We start from the raw sequence: 16,622 nt of genomic DNA, 5'->3' as shown, positions 1-16,622 counted from the left end.
TATAGGAGATATTCGTGACCGGATTTCTCTACTCACTCGTAACTCCCCAATTTCCTCACGATGGTGGGTTGCCACCGGTTCTATACACAGGCCGAGAACCCAGAGAACGGACCCAGGTGGACTTGAACCTATATCGTCCCGCAGTCGGAGCCCAAAGGACAGGGCCTTAGACCGCACGGCCACGAAGGAGGACAACAAGATTCTTACTTGCTCCGCTGATAATTATCACTATTATAATAATGAACAAGGGGAATAATAACATTTGCATGCACCAAACAAAGAAGCCGATCCAACTACCACATACCGATCAGTTGTAATCTATATAGCAGTTATTTATTTCTAATGACCAAAGACCGAACTAATCAAGAGAATAATAAAAATTTAAGAAAATAACAGTACTCACCCTGCCCTGCTTCTTACTTCAGAATTGTTCTTTCCCTTCTGCCGTGTCCGTATTATTACTGCAGTCGATGTACGCTTTACACCTAACGTCTCTCCCTTCTTTAAAATAAATAAATAAATAAAGATTAAGTCGGTGCTTTCATTGTGTACAGTTTTTTCTTCATGAAGAAATCAGACACCCAGCTATGAACTGAACCATTTTGCAACGCAGGAACACTAGATCATTTCATAGTTGATCGCCACATGATCCCTCTGCGCGGATTGATAATTCGACTACAGCTCGACCACAAGGGAAAAAAAACTTCCGTCAAAAGCGTTCGCGCATCTTCCCTGCCGTTATCGGTGCTCGGGGCAGTGTTGCCAGGTCAGTCTTGAAAAAATCGGGAGATTGTTAATTAGGAAACCAGAAGATCTGCTACAAAATTCGATGATCTAATAGTAGCGGATGAACGACGTTCACGGGGCCGGGGAGCGACATGGGCGTGCGCACTGGGGGGCAAGGGGATGTCTGCACATTTTTTCCAGTGAGGGTGAAACAATGTATTTTTATCAGGCAGGTAAACGAGGCATATTACCTCGCATAATGTTGCCCTCTCATAAAACACCACTTGAGTTTGAAATTATCACGTTCCTACATCCCTATTATAATAATGGATGTAAATTACTTTGACTGAAATCAACTCATACGTCTGAAATAATAGGTACTTTTATGTCAACATTCATTTTCCAGAAGAGGAGGGGGTGGCGACCATCCTTGCACTTCCTTCTGGACGTCCATGCTTCTATATAATTTTGTAGAAAATTAAGTATTTAAGTATAGAATAGTATATTAAGGATAGAAAACTAAGTACTTTCAAGCCCATGAAAGTTCCAAGCAACTACGGGGGAGAGGGTGCATTATTTCCTTTGTAATTGAACTATGCCGCTTCGTTCTCTAGCAAATTTCTTGTTATTAACACTCACATGCTTTATTCGTCACTTATGCTGCCTCTATGTTGCTGCATTTATATATAAACTAACTAACTCTCTAGCCTTCTTAAACCCGAAGGTTCATGGCTGCAGCAACACAGGCCTTCCATCTGTCCCTATCTTGAGCAAGATCTATATACTCTTCTCCATCCCTACCGATTTCCTTTAGGTCCATCTCAACGTTGTCCATCCATCTTCGTCTTGGCCTTCCTACAGGTCTCTTACCATCAGGTTTCCCAACAAGAATCCTGTAAACTCCTCTTTCCTCTCCCATTCGCGCCACATGACCTGCCCACCTAAGTCTTCTTGATTTAATTATTCTAATAATATCTGGACATGAATACAAATTATGTAGTTCTAAATTATGTAGCCTTCTCCACTCACCTGTCTCCTCATCCCTTTTAGGTCCAAATATTTTCCTAAGGATCTTATATATATATGTATACACACACACACACACACACATACATGTATAAAATAATTTGCCCACGCTACGAATTCAGTGTTTCTACCTAGTAAGGCATGGACGTTTCGATAATGTTCCAACAAACCTACGACTGTATTATAAAATAATTCCCAACCAATGAGTGTAGATAATGTAGACAGGTACACGAATGAACGAACATCCATTCACTGCATGGAACAGTGTACCAAGTAATTTATATTTTCTCACTATGTGTCTTGCAAAACTATGTTTTATCAGGGCGATGATAACCAAGAAATATGTATATTACAATATTTTTAATATTATCGTTAGAAGAAAAAATAACGCAGTTGTATGGTTGATAGCGAACACAATATAACACGTATGTTATAAAAGTCTTTGATGAAAACCTTAGTACGATATATCTCAAACTGTCTAGGTGGAAACAATCGCCAATCCTACAAAACTCTCATTTGTTTTGAAAATATTCAAATTTTTGTTAAAGTTATGAACTCTTGAATATACATCTATATAAACAATGATGTCTACAAGTAGAAATTAAATACAATGTATAAAAGTGGCATATGTGGTATGAGGGTAGCATTGTCGACTTCTGTGACAATGGTACAAGATTCAATTCTCATTCACTTCACGAAAAATGTATTCATATTCATAGGAAATGTAGTAGATTCCTTTCAAGAGAGCGGTTAAGATTCCAGAAAGCTATTTCGTGGTAGCAGACAATCAGATACCGTATGAAATACATCAAAACCGAATTGGTAACGCAGTGATCGCATTTTTTGTTTGACCTTGTTGTATTCTATGTTGGATTTCTACAACCATTTCAAATATGCAGTGAAGAGCCAAAATAATAATTTTGATCTATATTGATTAAAGACCCTTTTGTTTTTGTAATGACAGCCATTTTGGGATCACTGCACCATAATAACTAGTATCGAGGAATGGATTGTATCTTGACACAACAAATTGAAGTCCAATTTTAGAACTGACGTTGGTTGTTTTCTCACTCCCAATCATCAACTGATATCGGCATCGAATTAAAACGATGTTCAATATCTTCTCCTTCCAAAATAATTGAAATATTTCACTCGTCTCCTCTCTACTGCCCGAGTTTAGTACGACAACCAGAAGAGAATCATCCCTTGGATTCTCACATAAACTGCCCATTCCAAGAGAGATTCAACGTTTTCGACCAAAAGGAGAATCACACCGTTAGTTTACCCTTTATGCAGACTTTGGTTCCAGGTGTCGCGATGTCCTGCCACGATAAGAGGTAGACGTTTCAACTCACGCCGCGAAATTTTCTCTAACGATAAATGATTTTTATTTGATGCGTCCAATACTGAAACGAAATCTACCCACGGAAAGTATTTAGAACACAGCTTTCCAAGGTATCTTTCCACTTGAATTTCAGGTATTATAGGGAGGAAACTGGTTGAACTTTGAAATAATAAAATTGAGAGAAAGAAAGTAATTTTATGACATAATCCTTGATTTGGAAGCATCGTATTTTCATCTGCGCTGTTACAGGAAGACGTATTCTAAGGCCACAATAGAACCTGCAATAAGTAGAAACATAGTTTGTTAAGTTAATATATAGTATACTGGGCATTGTATTATTGTCATAAGCCTTGTGTTTATGTCGATTGAATTAACAAAAATGATTCCGTTAATTATTAGCTTTTAATGTCCAAAGGAGGTTACAGTTCATAAATAAAACATCATATCTTAAATTATGGAAATGTTAATATTTCTACACATATTGGTGTAAGATATTATTGTTCGATTTTGTGTGCTCGCATATGTTATAATGTAAATAGATAAATACATTTGTTATAATAAATAAATGTGTACAATATAATATGTTCTATGTAATATAACTTAGTGGTCTCCTCCGACACTCTGCATAAAGGATTCTGCATAAGATTAAATACATGAAGAACAGTTTGTTATTTGAATGGCCCGGTGTAAAACATAGTAAGTGACATTTTGGTCATTTTTGAGTTACAAAAAAAGTGCCATCCTTCAATTATCGAGTAAAATTGCCATGTCTTACAACTTGCATTGAACTCAGTGAAGCTTTCTGAAATTGGTAAACACAACACGAAAACAATTTATCGACAGTATAGCTTCCGATAACCTTTTTTCTTAATGAACTCAGAAATGACCAAAATGTCACCATGTTTTACACCGGAGTCCTTCATTTGACAGAGTATTCAGTTAATGTGTACGCAGTTACGTGTTTGGAAAAACAATTGAAGACTAAAATTTGTAAACGCTGTAAGTGCCACAATAATTCAAACACCGTTTTCCACGTTAAACTGTGAAATGTGACATCCTTCATAAAGTGGTAAACGTGAAATGTGGCTGGTGTCCCTCTAAGTAGTTCAAAGGGCGTGTAAAGAGGTCACTAGTGTGCACGTTTTTACGGGTTGATGTGCGGAACGATACGATTTCCCAACACTTTCGCTTTTGGCACTAACAATGTTTACCACTTTTAGTCGTCAATTCAGGAATCTGTGATGGAAATTGAAATTAGTTCGCTCGTCTTCCTTTTTTTTTTTCAGATAGAGGTGTAACGACCGCCATGTTAGGCAGATTTCAGTCGTATATTGGCATTTACTTTATTCGTATACTTTCAAGTTAAGAACTTGAATTAAATTATCTACAATTAATTATTTTCATAATTCATTCATATTTACGTTTTATCTTATGTTATAATATTATTCGCGTATTTTTGCAACATTTATTCAGAATTTATAGGCTAATAATTATCACAAGTAATATATACAACGTTTTCATTGTTTTTCAAATCCAAAATGGCTAGGATTATTACTATCTATCACGAAAATTTTGTTGTTTAAGCACATGTTAAATACATTTCTTCTTCATATCGATTTTTGTTCAACAATGTACAAGATTGAAGTAATTTGTCTTCGTTATAAACTAAATCTTTATTTAATAATTCGTATGTGCAAGGGCAAATATGAATTATTTGATAAAATCAGTTTAGTTATTTCTATATAGTTTAATATTGTAATATTATAGCAAAATATTTCTCTCTCGTATTCAATAAAATATCGTTTTCCTATTGGCTGTTTATGTTAGGAGTGGGGAAACCACGCTACGTAATGTAAAAACTTCCAAGTTGGCATTTTTAATTGTTGCCAACTTGAACTTTAGTTACTATCGCCAATTAACATTGACGTGTTATATAAATTATCAGTCTTTCTTGTGTTATTTTATGTTATGAGTTTGTATTATAGTAAGAACAATCTGTTATGCTGCGCGAGGTCTTGCTATTAACTGTGAAGGCGGTGCGCGGACTCTCGTGTTAAATAAGTTGCTCATCACTGCCTACGAGCGTGCATCACCCAACAAAATATAATTTTAACTTGTGCGAATCAGTATGAACGCTCGCGATTCGTGATTAAATATTTTGGACATTTTAATTATAAAGTGTTTTAATTTTATTTACTGTCACGTGTCGCAATTCGATGGTTTCCTTCCTGGATTAATGTGGGTCGTCTTCATCCCGATCCCTCGGTGAGAACTGGTGCTTCCAACTAACCAGCCGGAGCAAGGAGCGGTGTATTGCCAATTCGGATCTCCATACCCTGGAGTTACGAGTGGTGGCACGTTGCAGAGAGCAGTTGCAATCATCCTGCGTGATCGTTCTAATTCAAGAGACGTCTTATCTCTCCAATGCTGAATGTTTGCTATCTTCTATGCTGTGCATTGAACTATCTCTGCGCACTATAAACCTACTGCAAAAGTCGGGAGAACATGAAGTTCTTGGGTGCCTCGTTAGGGAGTTTCACTGTTGTCTTAGTTCAGCCTTGTCGTGAATAGATGTCGACAGTGGAATGTAGCATTCTCTTTTGATCGATTTGTAATACAGGGTTTCTATAAATTAGTTATATAGGGTGGAGCATTTTCGACTACCTATTTTATAATGAAGACAGAGGATTTACTGATTACATTTACTTTTATTTTTCATTTCTAGAACAAACTTTGCACCTTTGGATTACAGAAAATGTATACATGAACAATGTGCACATAATTATTTCTTGAAAATAACATATTTCAAATGACGTCCCTGGCAGGCAACACATTGTGCAAGACGGTCTTGAAAGCTACGCATGACCCCTGTTCTTTGGTGTTCTGACTGTTCTTTTTCTACCATGCGGTTTATTTTGAACACTTCCAACTTCACGCCATTGTTTCCACCATTCATTGATTGTTTTCCTGTTAGGAACTCGTCCACGGCATTGTTGATCACCATTCTCCCTGCGGAATGCAGGCTGAACCGTTACAATTGACTTCGTCAACACTTACTACTCCACACAAAACATACGTTGCTGTAGAGGCCAACGCTCCATTTCTACTGAAATCCAAAGTCGCAGTGTACACGACGCAGGAGGAAACCGCCCTGCCAATGCATTTGTTTTGCAGTGTTACCAACCTCAAACTGTGTAGTCGAAAATACTCCACCCTGTACAAAAGTAACCGTTAGTTATGAAGAAAGTGTATTTGTCACAGAAATGTTTTATACATCAATGAATACAGCATATCTTCAAGTTTGCTCTACAAGTGTTCAATTTGTGATCCTTTCATCACACGACAAATGTCCCAGCGCTATTCGATTTCCTGCCAAACCCTTTGAAGCATGTCTGCATCGATAGTTGCAGCTGCCTGCGTTATCCGGATCCGCAGCTCATTGACGTTGCTGGGAAGAAGGGGGACAAACACACGTTCTTTAATGTAGGCCCAGATAGATAAATCCATGGGGACAAATCAGGCGAAGGAGGTGGCCACGGATCGTTCCACCACGACCAATCCAAGTCGGTACTTCACGATTGAGGTAGGCGGATACTTCTTTATGAAAATGCGGAGGTGCACCATCTTGTTGGGAAATGAAATCATAGGCAATCGGGATTCGTGAAACCACACGCAACACTGCGCACGCTCTGCTCCCGTGTACGTTTCCATGATGACTGGTGCAATGCTATAGAAACAAACGCTCACGCCTCCAGTGGTGGCGTCTGAAACTAACAACTGGAAGGAAATGACGTGCGACAATAAAATTGAAGATAAGCTGTATTCGTTGATGTATAAACCATTTCTGTTACATATACACATTCTTCACAATTAACGGCTACTTTTGTACAATTAATTTATAGAAACCCTGTATTTCACTTCGCTTTTCTGACGCTTTTCGCTATCCTCGAATATGAGGATGAATGATGAAATGATGAAATTGATGAAGGGACACTCCGCCCACTAATATTTAAATGTGAACTTATGAAATGCTACGAAAATAACATCGACAATTTCTCAAATTCGTGAAAAAAATAAATTGTTGTCCATGCATAAATGAATATGTTTGTTGTGAAGAGAGAGGCCCAGAAGTCTGAAGTCTGCAATATTGGGTAAAATTAGTTATATATCCATAGATGCAAGGCCACCAGATGTACAGATTTCCGATTTAGACGGGACAGTCTATTTATATTAGTGTCTGTCCCAACTTTTCTTGAGCTGCAGTCGTGATGCGGATATATATATATATTTGTTGTCAATTTACATTTAGACCTATTCATTATTATAATAATATTAGCTAATTTGTATGAATAGACTTACTGGCCCTCGTGGCGGAGTGGTTAGCACATCGCGCTACTGTCGTATACCAATTGAACATATACGCCGGACTTGATCTGCATCAGCAGTGAAAGCCAGACCTGGTTACTAAATGTTGTTTGTTATCAGTCTGTGTATTGTTCCTGTCATGTATGTCTAGAAAGTCATAGCCGTTCTCCGATTAAAGCGATATGTAACTTGTTGTACTTGTTCTATTACTGTGTTCCGGAATTATACACTTTTGTTTGTGTTACAAGTACTGTCTTATTCTTAACTCCATTTTCTGGATTACGGAAGAACTGAAAGAACCCAAAACTCAACAATGGCGACGAGGATCTTGGAAACTTCATTTGATACTTACTTCTCGTAATTTTACATATTTCTTGTGATTTTTCTTCAAGCTGTCTGTTGGAGGTAAGAATCTCTGTACACAATGCAAAAGTTTTCTCAATTTTCTAAATTCTGCAGGGAGCAGGAAAGTATTAAACAATACTTCGATAGATTCGAGCATTTCTGGAAAGCTTCAGACATTCCCGATGATAAGGCTAAACATGTTCTATTAGCAGCAATTGGACACAGAACGTATGCTGATTTATACAATCTCATACAACCTAAATCAATATCAGAGCTCAGTCTTGCTCAAATTCAACAAACATTAATCCGCCATTATGAGTGCAAGAAGAATCTCGTACTTGAAAGGCATAAGTTTTTTTCTAATTAAACAGAAAGATAATCAAAGCATTCCTGATTTCATTGTGCAAATCAAAGAGCAAGCCTCAAAATGTGATTTTGGTGATCTCATTGATTCAATGTGTCGCGACGTATTTATTCTTGGTATGAGAAGTGTGCACGTTAGAAATAGACTGACTGTTATCACATCCTGATTTGACCTTGAAAAAGGCAATAGATACGGCCATGTATCTCAACGAGCTAGAATTAAATGAGGGAATTGTTAACCAAAGTCACTCAAAGAATGCTGTGGAACATTCTGAAACTCCGACTGAATTCACTTCGCAAATCCAAAACAGGTACAAGGGCAATCTTCGAATGAACATCAGACAAAATAGAACTGATACAAGGAATATTGGTAACAAATCAAACAATGATTCTGGTAAACCGTGTGATAATTGTAATTCTTTTCATCCTAATGGAAAATGTCCAGCTTTCGGAGCTACTTGCAGATATTGTAAAAAGAAAAAATCATTTCTTAACAGCCTGCAAGAAGAGAGAATATAACAATTCTAACAAAAACAAATTGGTTTCTAGCACAAACATTGTGCTTAACACACATATCAATGAAAGATCTATCAATGTTCCAGCTAATTCAAAACCTACGATTGTACAAAACAATCACAGCAATTTCAAAAATATAATCCGAGAATCATCCATTGATTTTTCAGATTTTAATGTGCCGTGCATTCCCATAGATCAAAAATCTAAGAGCGAATTTGTTGATTACGGCGCCGCTGGTATCCAATGTAACGCTCAGTGTCCAGAAATTTTCACTACTTTCGTTACTAAAGAAAGTGATTCTGTTTGGCATACACAGGGATCGTTGTTTATCGACTTACAAGTCAACAATTCTAAGATTCCATTCCTAGTGGATACAGGTTCTGTTTACACTTTAATTGACAGTAGACAATTTGAGTCTTCATTGCGAGGTTGCACTATACACAATTTTCCTATCATCTTGAAAGCAGCAAATGGTAATAATCTTGGTGTTTTAGAAAAAGTTTACGTTGAAGTTGTATTTCAAGGAATGAAAGATAACTTAGATATGATTGTTGTAAAGACAAAATTGAATTTGAACATTTTTGTTTCACATGTTCCTCAGATGGTTCAACTTCAAGACACCCCTGGTCGAATTCGACCGATATTAGTGTGGAATCCATAGTTTTCAGGGTCGCTAAGATGAATAGTGACACTCCCAATGCCTTTCAACTCCAAGTTCATCACCTATCGGCATGGGAGGTGAGAGGGAGTGAAAAATAAAATATTAAAAATAAAATATCAAAAATGCCTACAATACTGTCTGTTGCGTTTCTTATTTAAACACTGGACTGATTATATATACTATTTAATGCACACTGACACTAGACTACATTGGAATGGAGTCGACCACCGTGTAGCAATGTCTCTCGCTGTTCTCTCGTACAGTACGGGTATTTCCCGATATGTACCACGCCCTGCACAGTCTCCGAAGCAGAGTCTGCACTGTCCTGTCACCTAGTAGCGACAAGTATAATGAATACTTAAAATATACAAATTTTCACACATTCAAACAGGAAATGAAAGAACAGAAGATACAGAAATGGAGGATGAAGAAGACGAAATAAACGATAGCAAAGTAGAAGAATTAAAAGCAGCATTAAAGAAAATGAAGTTAGGTAAGGCTAGTGGACATGATGGTTTAACACCAGAAATGCTTAAATACATGGAAAATGCTGGAGAACAACTGTTTTTGAACCTACTGAATGTTATATGGGAAAAGAAAACTGTACCGAAGGAATGGGAGATATCAGTAATAATCCCAATCTTCAAGAAAGGGGATAATAGAGAATGCAGAAACCATCGGGGAATCTCATTGCTCAGTGTGCCAGGGAAGATATATTCAAGAATCCTGGAGAATAGACTCATAAAATATGTCGAAGAGCAATTAGAAGAAAGTCAAGCAGGCTTTAGACCAGCAAGAAGTGTACAAGGTCATATTTTCACCCTCAAACAAATAACAGACAAGACAATAGAATACAATAAAAAGGCACATGTATGTTTTGTGGATCTACAAAAGGCTTTTGACAGAGTTCCTTGGAATGAGATATGGAAATCTTTAGAGAAGAAAGGAGTGGATAAAAACCTAATAAAAGCAATCCAAAGTTGGTACAAAGGATGCAGATGCTACGTGAGGACGAGAAACCACCAGTCAGAGGAATTTGAAATAACAACAGGAGTTAAACAGGGAGATATACTATCACCATATCTATTTATAGTCTTATTAGATGAAGTAATAAAGGAATGCCATATGAAAATGAAACAATTCCATGTAGGATACTGGAATATGAAATCAATTAAACGAACAGAGCTCATATACGCTGATGATATTATACTAATAGCTAATACACAGGCTAGTTTACAATATAACCTAAATATTCTTAATGAAGAATTCAAGAAAAAGAATATGGAAATAAATATAGAGAAAACTAAAACAATGATAATTAGCAGAGAAAAGACAAACCATAAGATAAAACTGAATAACAAAACTTTAGAACAAGTGACAAATTTCAAGTATCTTGGAGTAATTATAAACAGTCAAGGAAAAGAAGAGGAAGAAATAAGAGATAGAATCATGAAGACAGGAAAGCTATATCAAATGATAAACCGAGGATTTATAGGCAAAAAAAGAAATATCTACCCAAACAAAATTCACTGTATATAAAACAATTTATATACCAACACTTACATATAGTAGTGAAAATTGGACAATGACTGGAAAACACCTGCAAAGTGTACAAACAATGGAAATGAGGTACCTTCGAAGAATAAGTGGGAAAACCAGGAAAGATCGGATAAGGAATCAAACCATTCGGCAATCTTTAAATGCTCAGACACTACAAGAAACAGTTGAACGTAATCAACTCAGATGGTTCGGCCATTTGAGCAGAATGACAGGTGACCTTCCTTCACTAAGACCACTGTTCCTGGTTCCAAATTCTTCCTTTGGGTGTTCCACTTGGTCCTCTGTTGCAGGGAATGCAAGTAGTCCTTTGACCAACGGTCCCATAGTTGTTGGTACATCTGCTGCAATTTCTGCCTTCTGGATAAACTGGATTCTTTGACGTTAGTTAGACTAGGCTCAGGAAAACTAGTTAGAGGTGCACCAATAAGGAAATGGCCAGGGGTTTTAAAACTGGAATCTGTAGGGTCATGTGACAATGCTGTGAGCGGCCTGGAGTTAAGACAGGCTTCGATTTGAACTAAGAGTGTTTCAAGTTCTTCGAAAGTGAGAGCAGAGTTCCCTACGATTCTTCTCAGGTGCTGTTTCATGGACTTCACTCCTGCTTCACAAAGTCCAGCCATATTTGGGCTATTGGGTGGTAGAAAATGCCATTTAAATTCTTCCTGAGCTGCATGGTCTTCTAAAGACTTGCTGAAGTCTGATGATTGGAATAAATTCTTCAAGTCTTGTAATTCACGATTGGCACCGACGAAATTTCTTCCGTTGTCGCTGTACAAGTTCAAACATTTTCCTGTGCGTGCCGTAAATCTTCGCAAAGCAGCAATGAATGACTTGGTGCTGAGATCTCCGACAAATTCTAGGTGTATAGCCTTGGTGGCAAAGCATACAAATACTGCTACATATGCTTTCAGCCTTGATTTGCTTCTAGTGATTGACGGCTTGATGATAATTGGTCCAGCGTAATCAACTCCAGTGTTTAGAAATGGTCTAGTGGACTGTATTCTGGATGGTGGTAATTGTCCCATGAGTTGGTTGGAAACAGATGCTCTTAATTTGAAACAAATGAGGCACTTATGCAGAATAGCTCTGACCACTTGTCTGGCTCTCGGTATCCAGTACTCCTGTCGTAATGAAGATATAAGGAGTTGCGGTCCTGCATGTAATAGCCTGTGGTGTTCTGAAAGAATGATCAATTCAGTTAAATGATGCTTCGGTGGCAATATGATTTGATGTTTGCTATCATATGGTAACTGCGAGTGTCTAAGTCTTCCTCCAACTCTGAGTACTTGCTTGTCATCGAGGAAAGGATGCAAGTCTAAAAGTTGACTATCCTTTGACACCTGACAGTTAGAAGACAATTCTCGTATTTCCTTGCCATAAACTTCGTGTTGCATGCTTCTAATGCAAGTATGCAACGCTGATCTTAAGTCACTTGCTGACAATGATCCTGTGTGTTTCTCTTGTTTGTTCCTCGCATTGTGTAGAAATCTCAAACAATATGCAATCACTCTTTGAAGTTTCAATAACGACGAAAATCTGCTGATAAATTCTATTGTTGGTGCATTTGTGACTAGACTTACTGTAGTTGTTCTTTGTTCTTCAAGTTCGTCGAGTTCAAAGTCATCATCCCTTGACGATGTTGGACTCAAAGGCCATGCTATTGTTGAAAGTGATAGCCAATTAGGGCCATGAAACCACATTTGAGAGGTGTGTAGTGTGTCTACATTTGTCCCTCTGCTGATTAAATCTGCGGGGTTCTGTGCTGACACTACATGTTTCCAGTACTGAGGCTTAGAACATTCTTGAATTTGTGAAACTCTATTCGCTACAAAGGTTTTCCATCGTCTTGCAGGTGATGCAAGCCACGCCAGTACGATATTCGAATCGGTCCATAGAGTGATTCTACTGACTTCCAATTGTAGTAGTTGTAACACCTTGTGTGTTAGTTTCGCCACCAGCAAAGCAGCGCACAATTCAAGACGAGGATGAGTGATCCTTCTTAAAGGTGCCACACGCGAACGTGAACAAAGTAAATGTACAGTGGTTTCACCATTTTCATTTGTTGATCTAAGATACAAACAACAGCCATATGCAACTTGCGATGCATCTGAAAATCCGTGGAGTTGAATGTCAACCACTTTTGCTTGAACTAGCACAAATCTGTTAACTTGTATCTGATTAATGTTTGCTAACTGCTGAAACAAACGTTTCCACTCCATGTTGAGTTGATCTGGTAACTTATCGTCCCATTCCATGTTATGGAACCATAATTGTTGTAGAAATATCTTGTAAGAAATTACTATTGGACTCACTAGTCCCAAAGGATCAAAGATTGATGCGACAATAGAAGCTACTTGTCGTTTAGTGATGTTGTCTTCATAACATGACAATATCTCCTTGTTATTTGCTTGCAATTTATCTGTGACTGGTTCCCATGTGAGGCCTAAACTGTAACGTTTGCTCCGTTGTCAAACTGAAATGGTAGTTGCATTTCTCTATGAGTAGCTGGTACTGCTTCAAGAAGTTCTGGATGATTAGAACACCATTTCTTCAAAGTGAATCCTGCTGAATTCAGTAAATCGATTAGTTCTCCTTGCAATTGTCTAGCTTCTTCAATACTGTTGGCTCCAGTGAGGAGGTCATCAACGTAAACATCTCGTTGTAAAACTTTGGATTCATTCGGAAACTTGGTTGCTTCCTCTTCAGCTAACTGCTGCAATGTTTTGGTCGCCAAAAATGGTGATGATGCCAAACCAAATGTGACTCTTGTGAGCTCGAACGTTTGTACTGGCATATCTGTAGATTTTCTCCAAAGTATGCGTTGAAACTTAGTGTCATCTGGATGAATCAGAATTTGTCTGAACATCTTCTCGGCGGCTGCCGTAAATACAATCTTGTGCGTTCTGAAGCGAAGAGCTATAGACTGGAGATCGTCATGTGTGGTTGGACCGACCATCAGTATATCGTTTAATGAGACTCCATTTGTTGTTTTTGCTGATGCATCAAAAACAATTCTGGTCTTCGTGCTGCTGCTGCTAGGTTTGAATACTGGATGATGTGGTAAATAGTATGACAAGTCATCAGCTTCATTTAGATCTAGTTGTACTGGCCTCATGTGTCCCAACATTTCATACTCCTCGAGTATTCTGCCATACTCCTCTTTCAACTCTGGTTGTTGTTGAAACCTCTTCTCTAACTGATGTAATCTGAATAATGCCTGGTTGTATGAATGTCCTAGCTCTATATGATCTGATCGAAATGGGAGACTAACAATGAAACGCCCTGTTTCATCTCTGGTGGTGTGTTGATTGAAGTGGTTTTCACAAGCTACTTCTTCAGCTGTTTTTGGTTTTGAGTACATTTCCTCCAACACGAAAAAACGCCGTAATTGAGAATCCTAATTATCCTCCATGCGTACAAAACATGCTACTGTGGGTGTACTCGGTTGTACAGGCTGTTCCATCCGACCAGCTAAAATCCAACCTAATTCAGTATTTTGAAGAACTAGATAGTTTTCATCTCTCGTTTGTCTTTCAGGAAGAAGTAAGTGCAAGTAAAGTTTCGATCCAATTAGTAGATCTATCCCTTCTGGTTTGTAGAAATCTGGATCTGCTAACTCAATGTCGGTTGGTAGGTTCCAATGTTCATGATGAATAACTTGAGAAGGTACGTTCCCTGTGATGCGTGGGAGTATCAGACAAGTAAGTGAAGTCTGGAAGTCTGACACTCTTGGGCGTAGCTGAATGTCTACACTGTGCTTGGCTTCCGATGAAACATTATTGATTCCTCTGATTGGAATATGATTTTTCTGCTTTCGCAACTGTAGTCTCTGAACAAGAACTTCCTTGATGAAATTTGACTGAGACCCACTGTCCAGGAGAGCTCTACATGTATGTGGCTGTCCCCTAGAATCGATGACTTCTACTAAAGCTGTTGATAGCAGAACGTGTGATCTTGGTTTACTCTTAAATGTGCAGTATGAAGATTGTACTGAAGTTGTCCTTGCAGCTTCATTCCTCGTGTCTGGTGAGTCATTCCTTGGCTGGTCTTGAATTAGAGCACCTCCTCGTTTACCGCCTTCGTCTGGATGCAACAGTGAATTGTGTTTCAATCCACAGCGTCTACAATTCCCTGAAGTACAGTTCCTAAAATTATGATTCGATCTGAGACAATTATAACAAAGTTTGTTGTTGTGCACACACTCTTGTTTCTGCTTCAGACTTGCGCCTGCAAAAGACTTGCATGAATATAAGGAATGTGCTAACTTACAGAAATAGCATTGTGTATTTGTAGTTGTCAGGTAAGAATTTGACTGACGGATGTGTTTCTGTTTAGGGCTAACCTTGTGTTCATTGACATTTTTGTTTACGTGAACAGACTTCATTGATTCCAAAGCTTGACATTTTTGTTCTAGAAAAGTGAACAGTTCCTTTAGTGTAGGGAACGACTGATTGGTATGACTTAATTCCCATTCCCTTCTTGTGTGAGAATCAAGTTTGGATGTACATGTTTCCTCTAAAAAAAATTATAGCTCTTATATTTCATTGCTTACCTACTAAAAAAAATATATCCTATACATTGATTTCCCTTCCAAATTGAATATCACTCAGTTTTGACTCTAAATTTCAGCCATTTGAATTAGATGTGGTGAAAAAAGATACGGAACATAAAATGTAGCCTGAAATGTACTGAAAACAATGTTTTTTACCCCAGATTTCTATATTTTTTCTTAGCTGAGTTATCATAATTATCGCAACTGTCCGCATAGGCCAAAAATGTTGCAAGTCATGAAACAAAAATGGCCGCCATTTTCAAACGAAGTCTAGTTTTAGAAAAATAATGCCTGTTTTGAACTACCCTTGTACAGGGGTTACAACGACAAACAAATGAAAAATTTTAAAAATGGTCGAGCGACCAGTGCTGGACCATTTGTTAAGGATTGACCCTGAAATTTTAGGCAATTTCCAAAAATCGTAAAATTTTCGTTAGAAAGAATAAAAAAAAAACCATTTTTTTTGTAGCGAAAGAGCATGTCTTTGCAATGATTTTGATCATCAAAAGTTTTTCGTTCCAGCATACCCACATGATGAAAATTCAGATTTTCGTAACCTAGTTTTCCCACCACAAAAATTAGGCTACAAATCCATTATTAGTCTTTTTATAGGCATTTGTAAAAACTTTTGAATGCTGATGTATTTTTTCTGAAATCCTCATTACTTCATTGAACTTTGTGTAAAATTTCAAAGAGATCTGATAATTGGTTAAGGAGAAAAGAAATAAAATGTAACCAAGGGTATCTTGTGTCGAGGGTCTCAAGAGTGACAGACAACACTGATTTGATGACATTTCAAAGCGCTGTAAAATGAAAACCGTTTGAGATAGAGTGAAAAAAATTCAGAGGGTTTCTTTCAACCATAAAGGAAGGGTGTATACCAAATTTCATCGAAATCGGAGTTGGTGGGTGTCATGACCTCGTTGAAATGGCGTGGAATGACCCCTTCGTCAAAATTCGATCCCAAATGGTCAGATCATTCAAAAATATGTCCATATGGAGGCTGAACACATTTTCCCCCTGCATTAGAGCAACGCACGTTGGTTAATAAATATCCAGTATGAGATGTGCTTTGCATTTTCCAATTTTGGAAAAAAATTACACCATTTCGCAACAGCCCTCTCGGTCAAAGCGGCTTTTTCATTGGATGACGCGTGGTCAAA

At 37.8% G+C, this 16,622-nt stretch overlaps 2 protein-coding genes across 2 annotated transcripts; both read right to left on the bottom strand.

Annotated features, from left to right (window-relative positions):
* Nucleotides 1-3,340: 3,340 nt before the first annotated feature.
* LOC145979649 (uncharacterized) lies at nt 3,341-12,301 on the bottom strand. The gene is made up of 2 exons (XM_083112614.1): nt 11,125-12,301; nt 3,341-3,375 (listed from the first exon to the last, which is right to left on the bottom strand). Exons 1-2 carry the CDS (start codon nt 12,299-12,301, stop codon nt 3,341-3,343), a joined length of 1,212 nt encoding a protein of 403 aa, XP_082968740.1.
* Nucleotides 12,302-13,350: 1,049 nt separating this feature from the next.
* On the bottom strand, nt 13,351-14,268 carry LOC145979648 (uncharacterized). The gene has a single exon (XM_083112613.1). The coding sequence runs from the start codon at nt 14,266-14,268 to the stop codon at nt 13,351-13,353; it is 918 nt and encodes a 305-aa protein (XP_082968739.1).
* Between the last annotated feature and the right edge of the window lie 2,354 nt (nt 14,269-16,622).

This window comes from Lepisma saccharinum, chromosome 26, assembly GCF_977018435.1.
Source record: "Lepisma saccharinum chromosome 26, izLepSacc3.1, whole genome shotgun sequence".
NCBI lineage: Eukaryota > Metazoa > Arthropoda > Insecta > Zygentoma > Lepismatidae > Lepisma > Lepisma saccharinum.
Note: the sequence above shows the minus strand (reverse complement) of the source record. Positions and strands in the feature narration are given on the sequence as shown.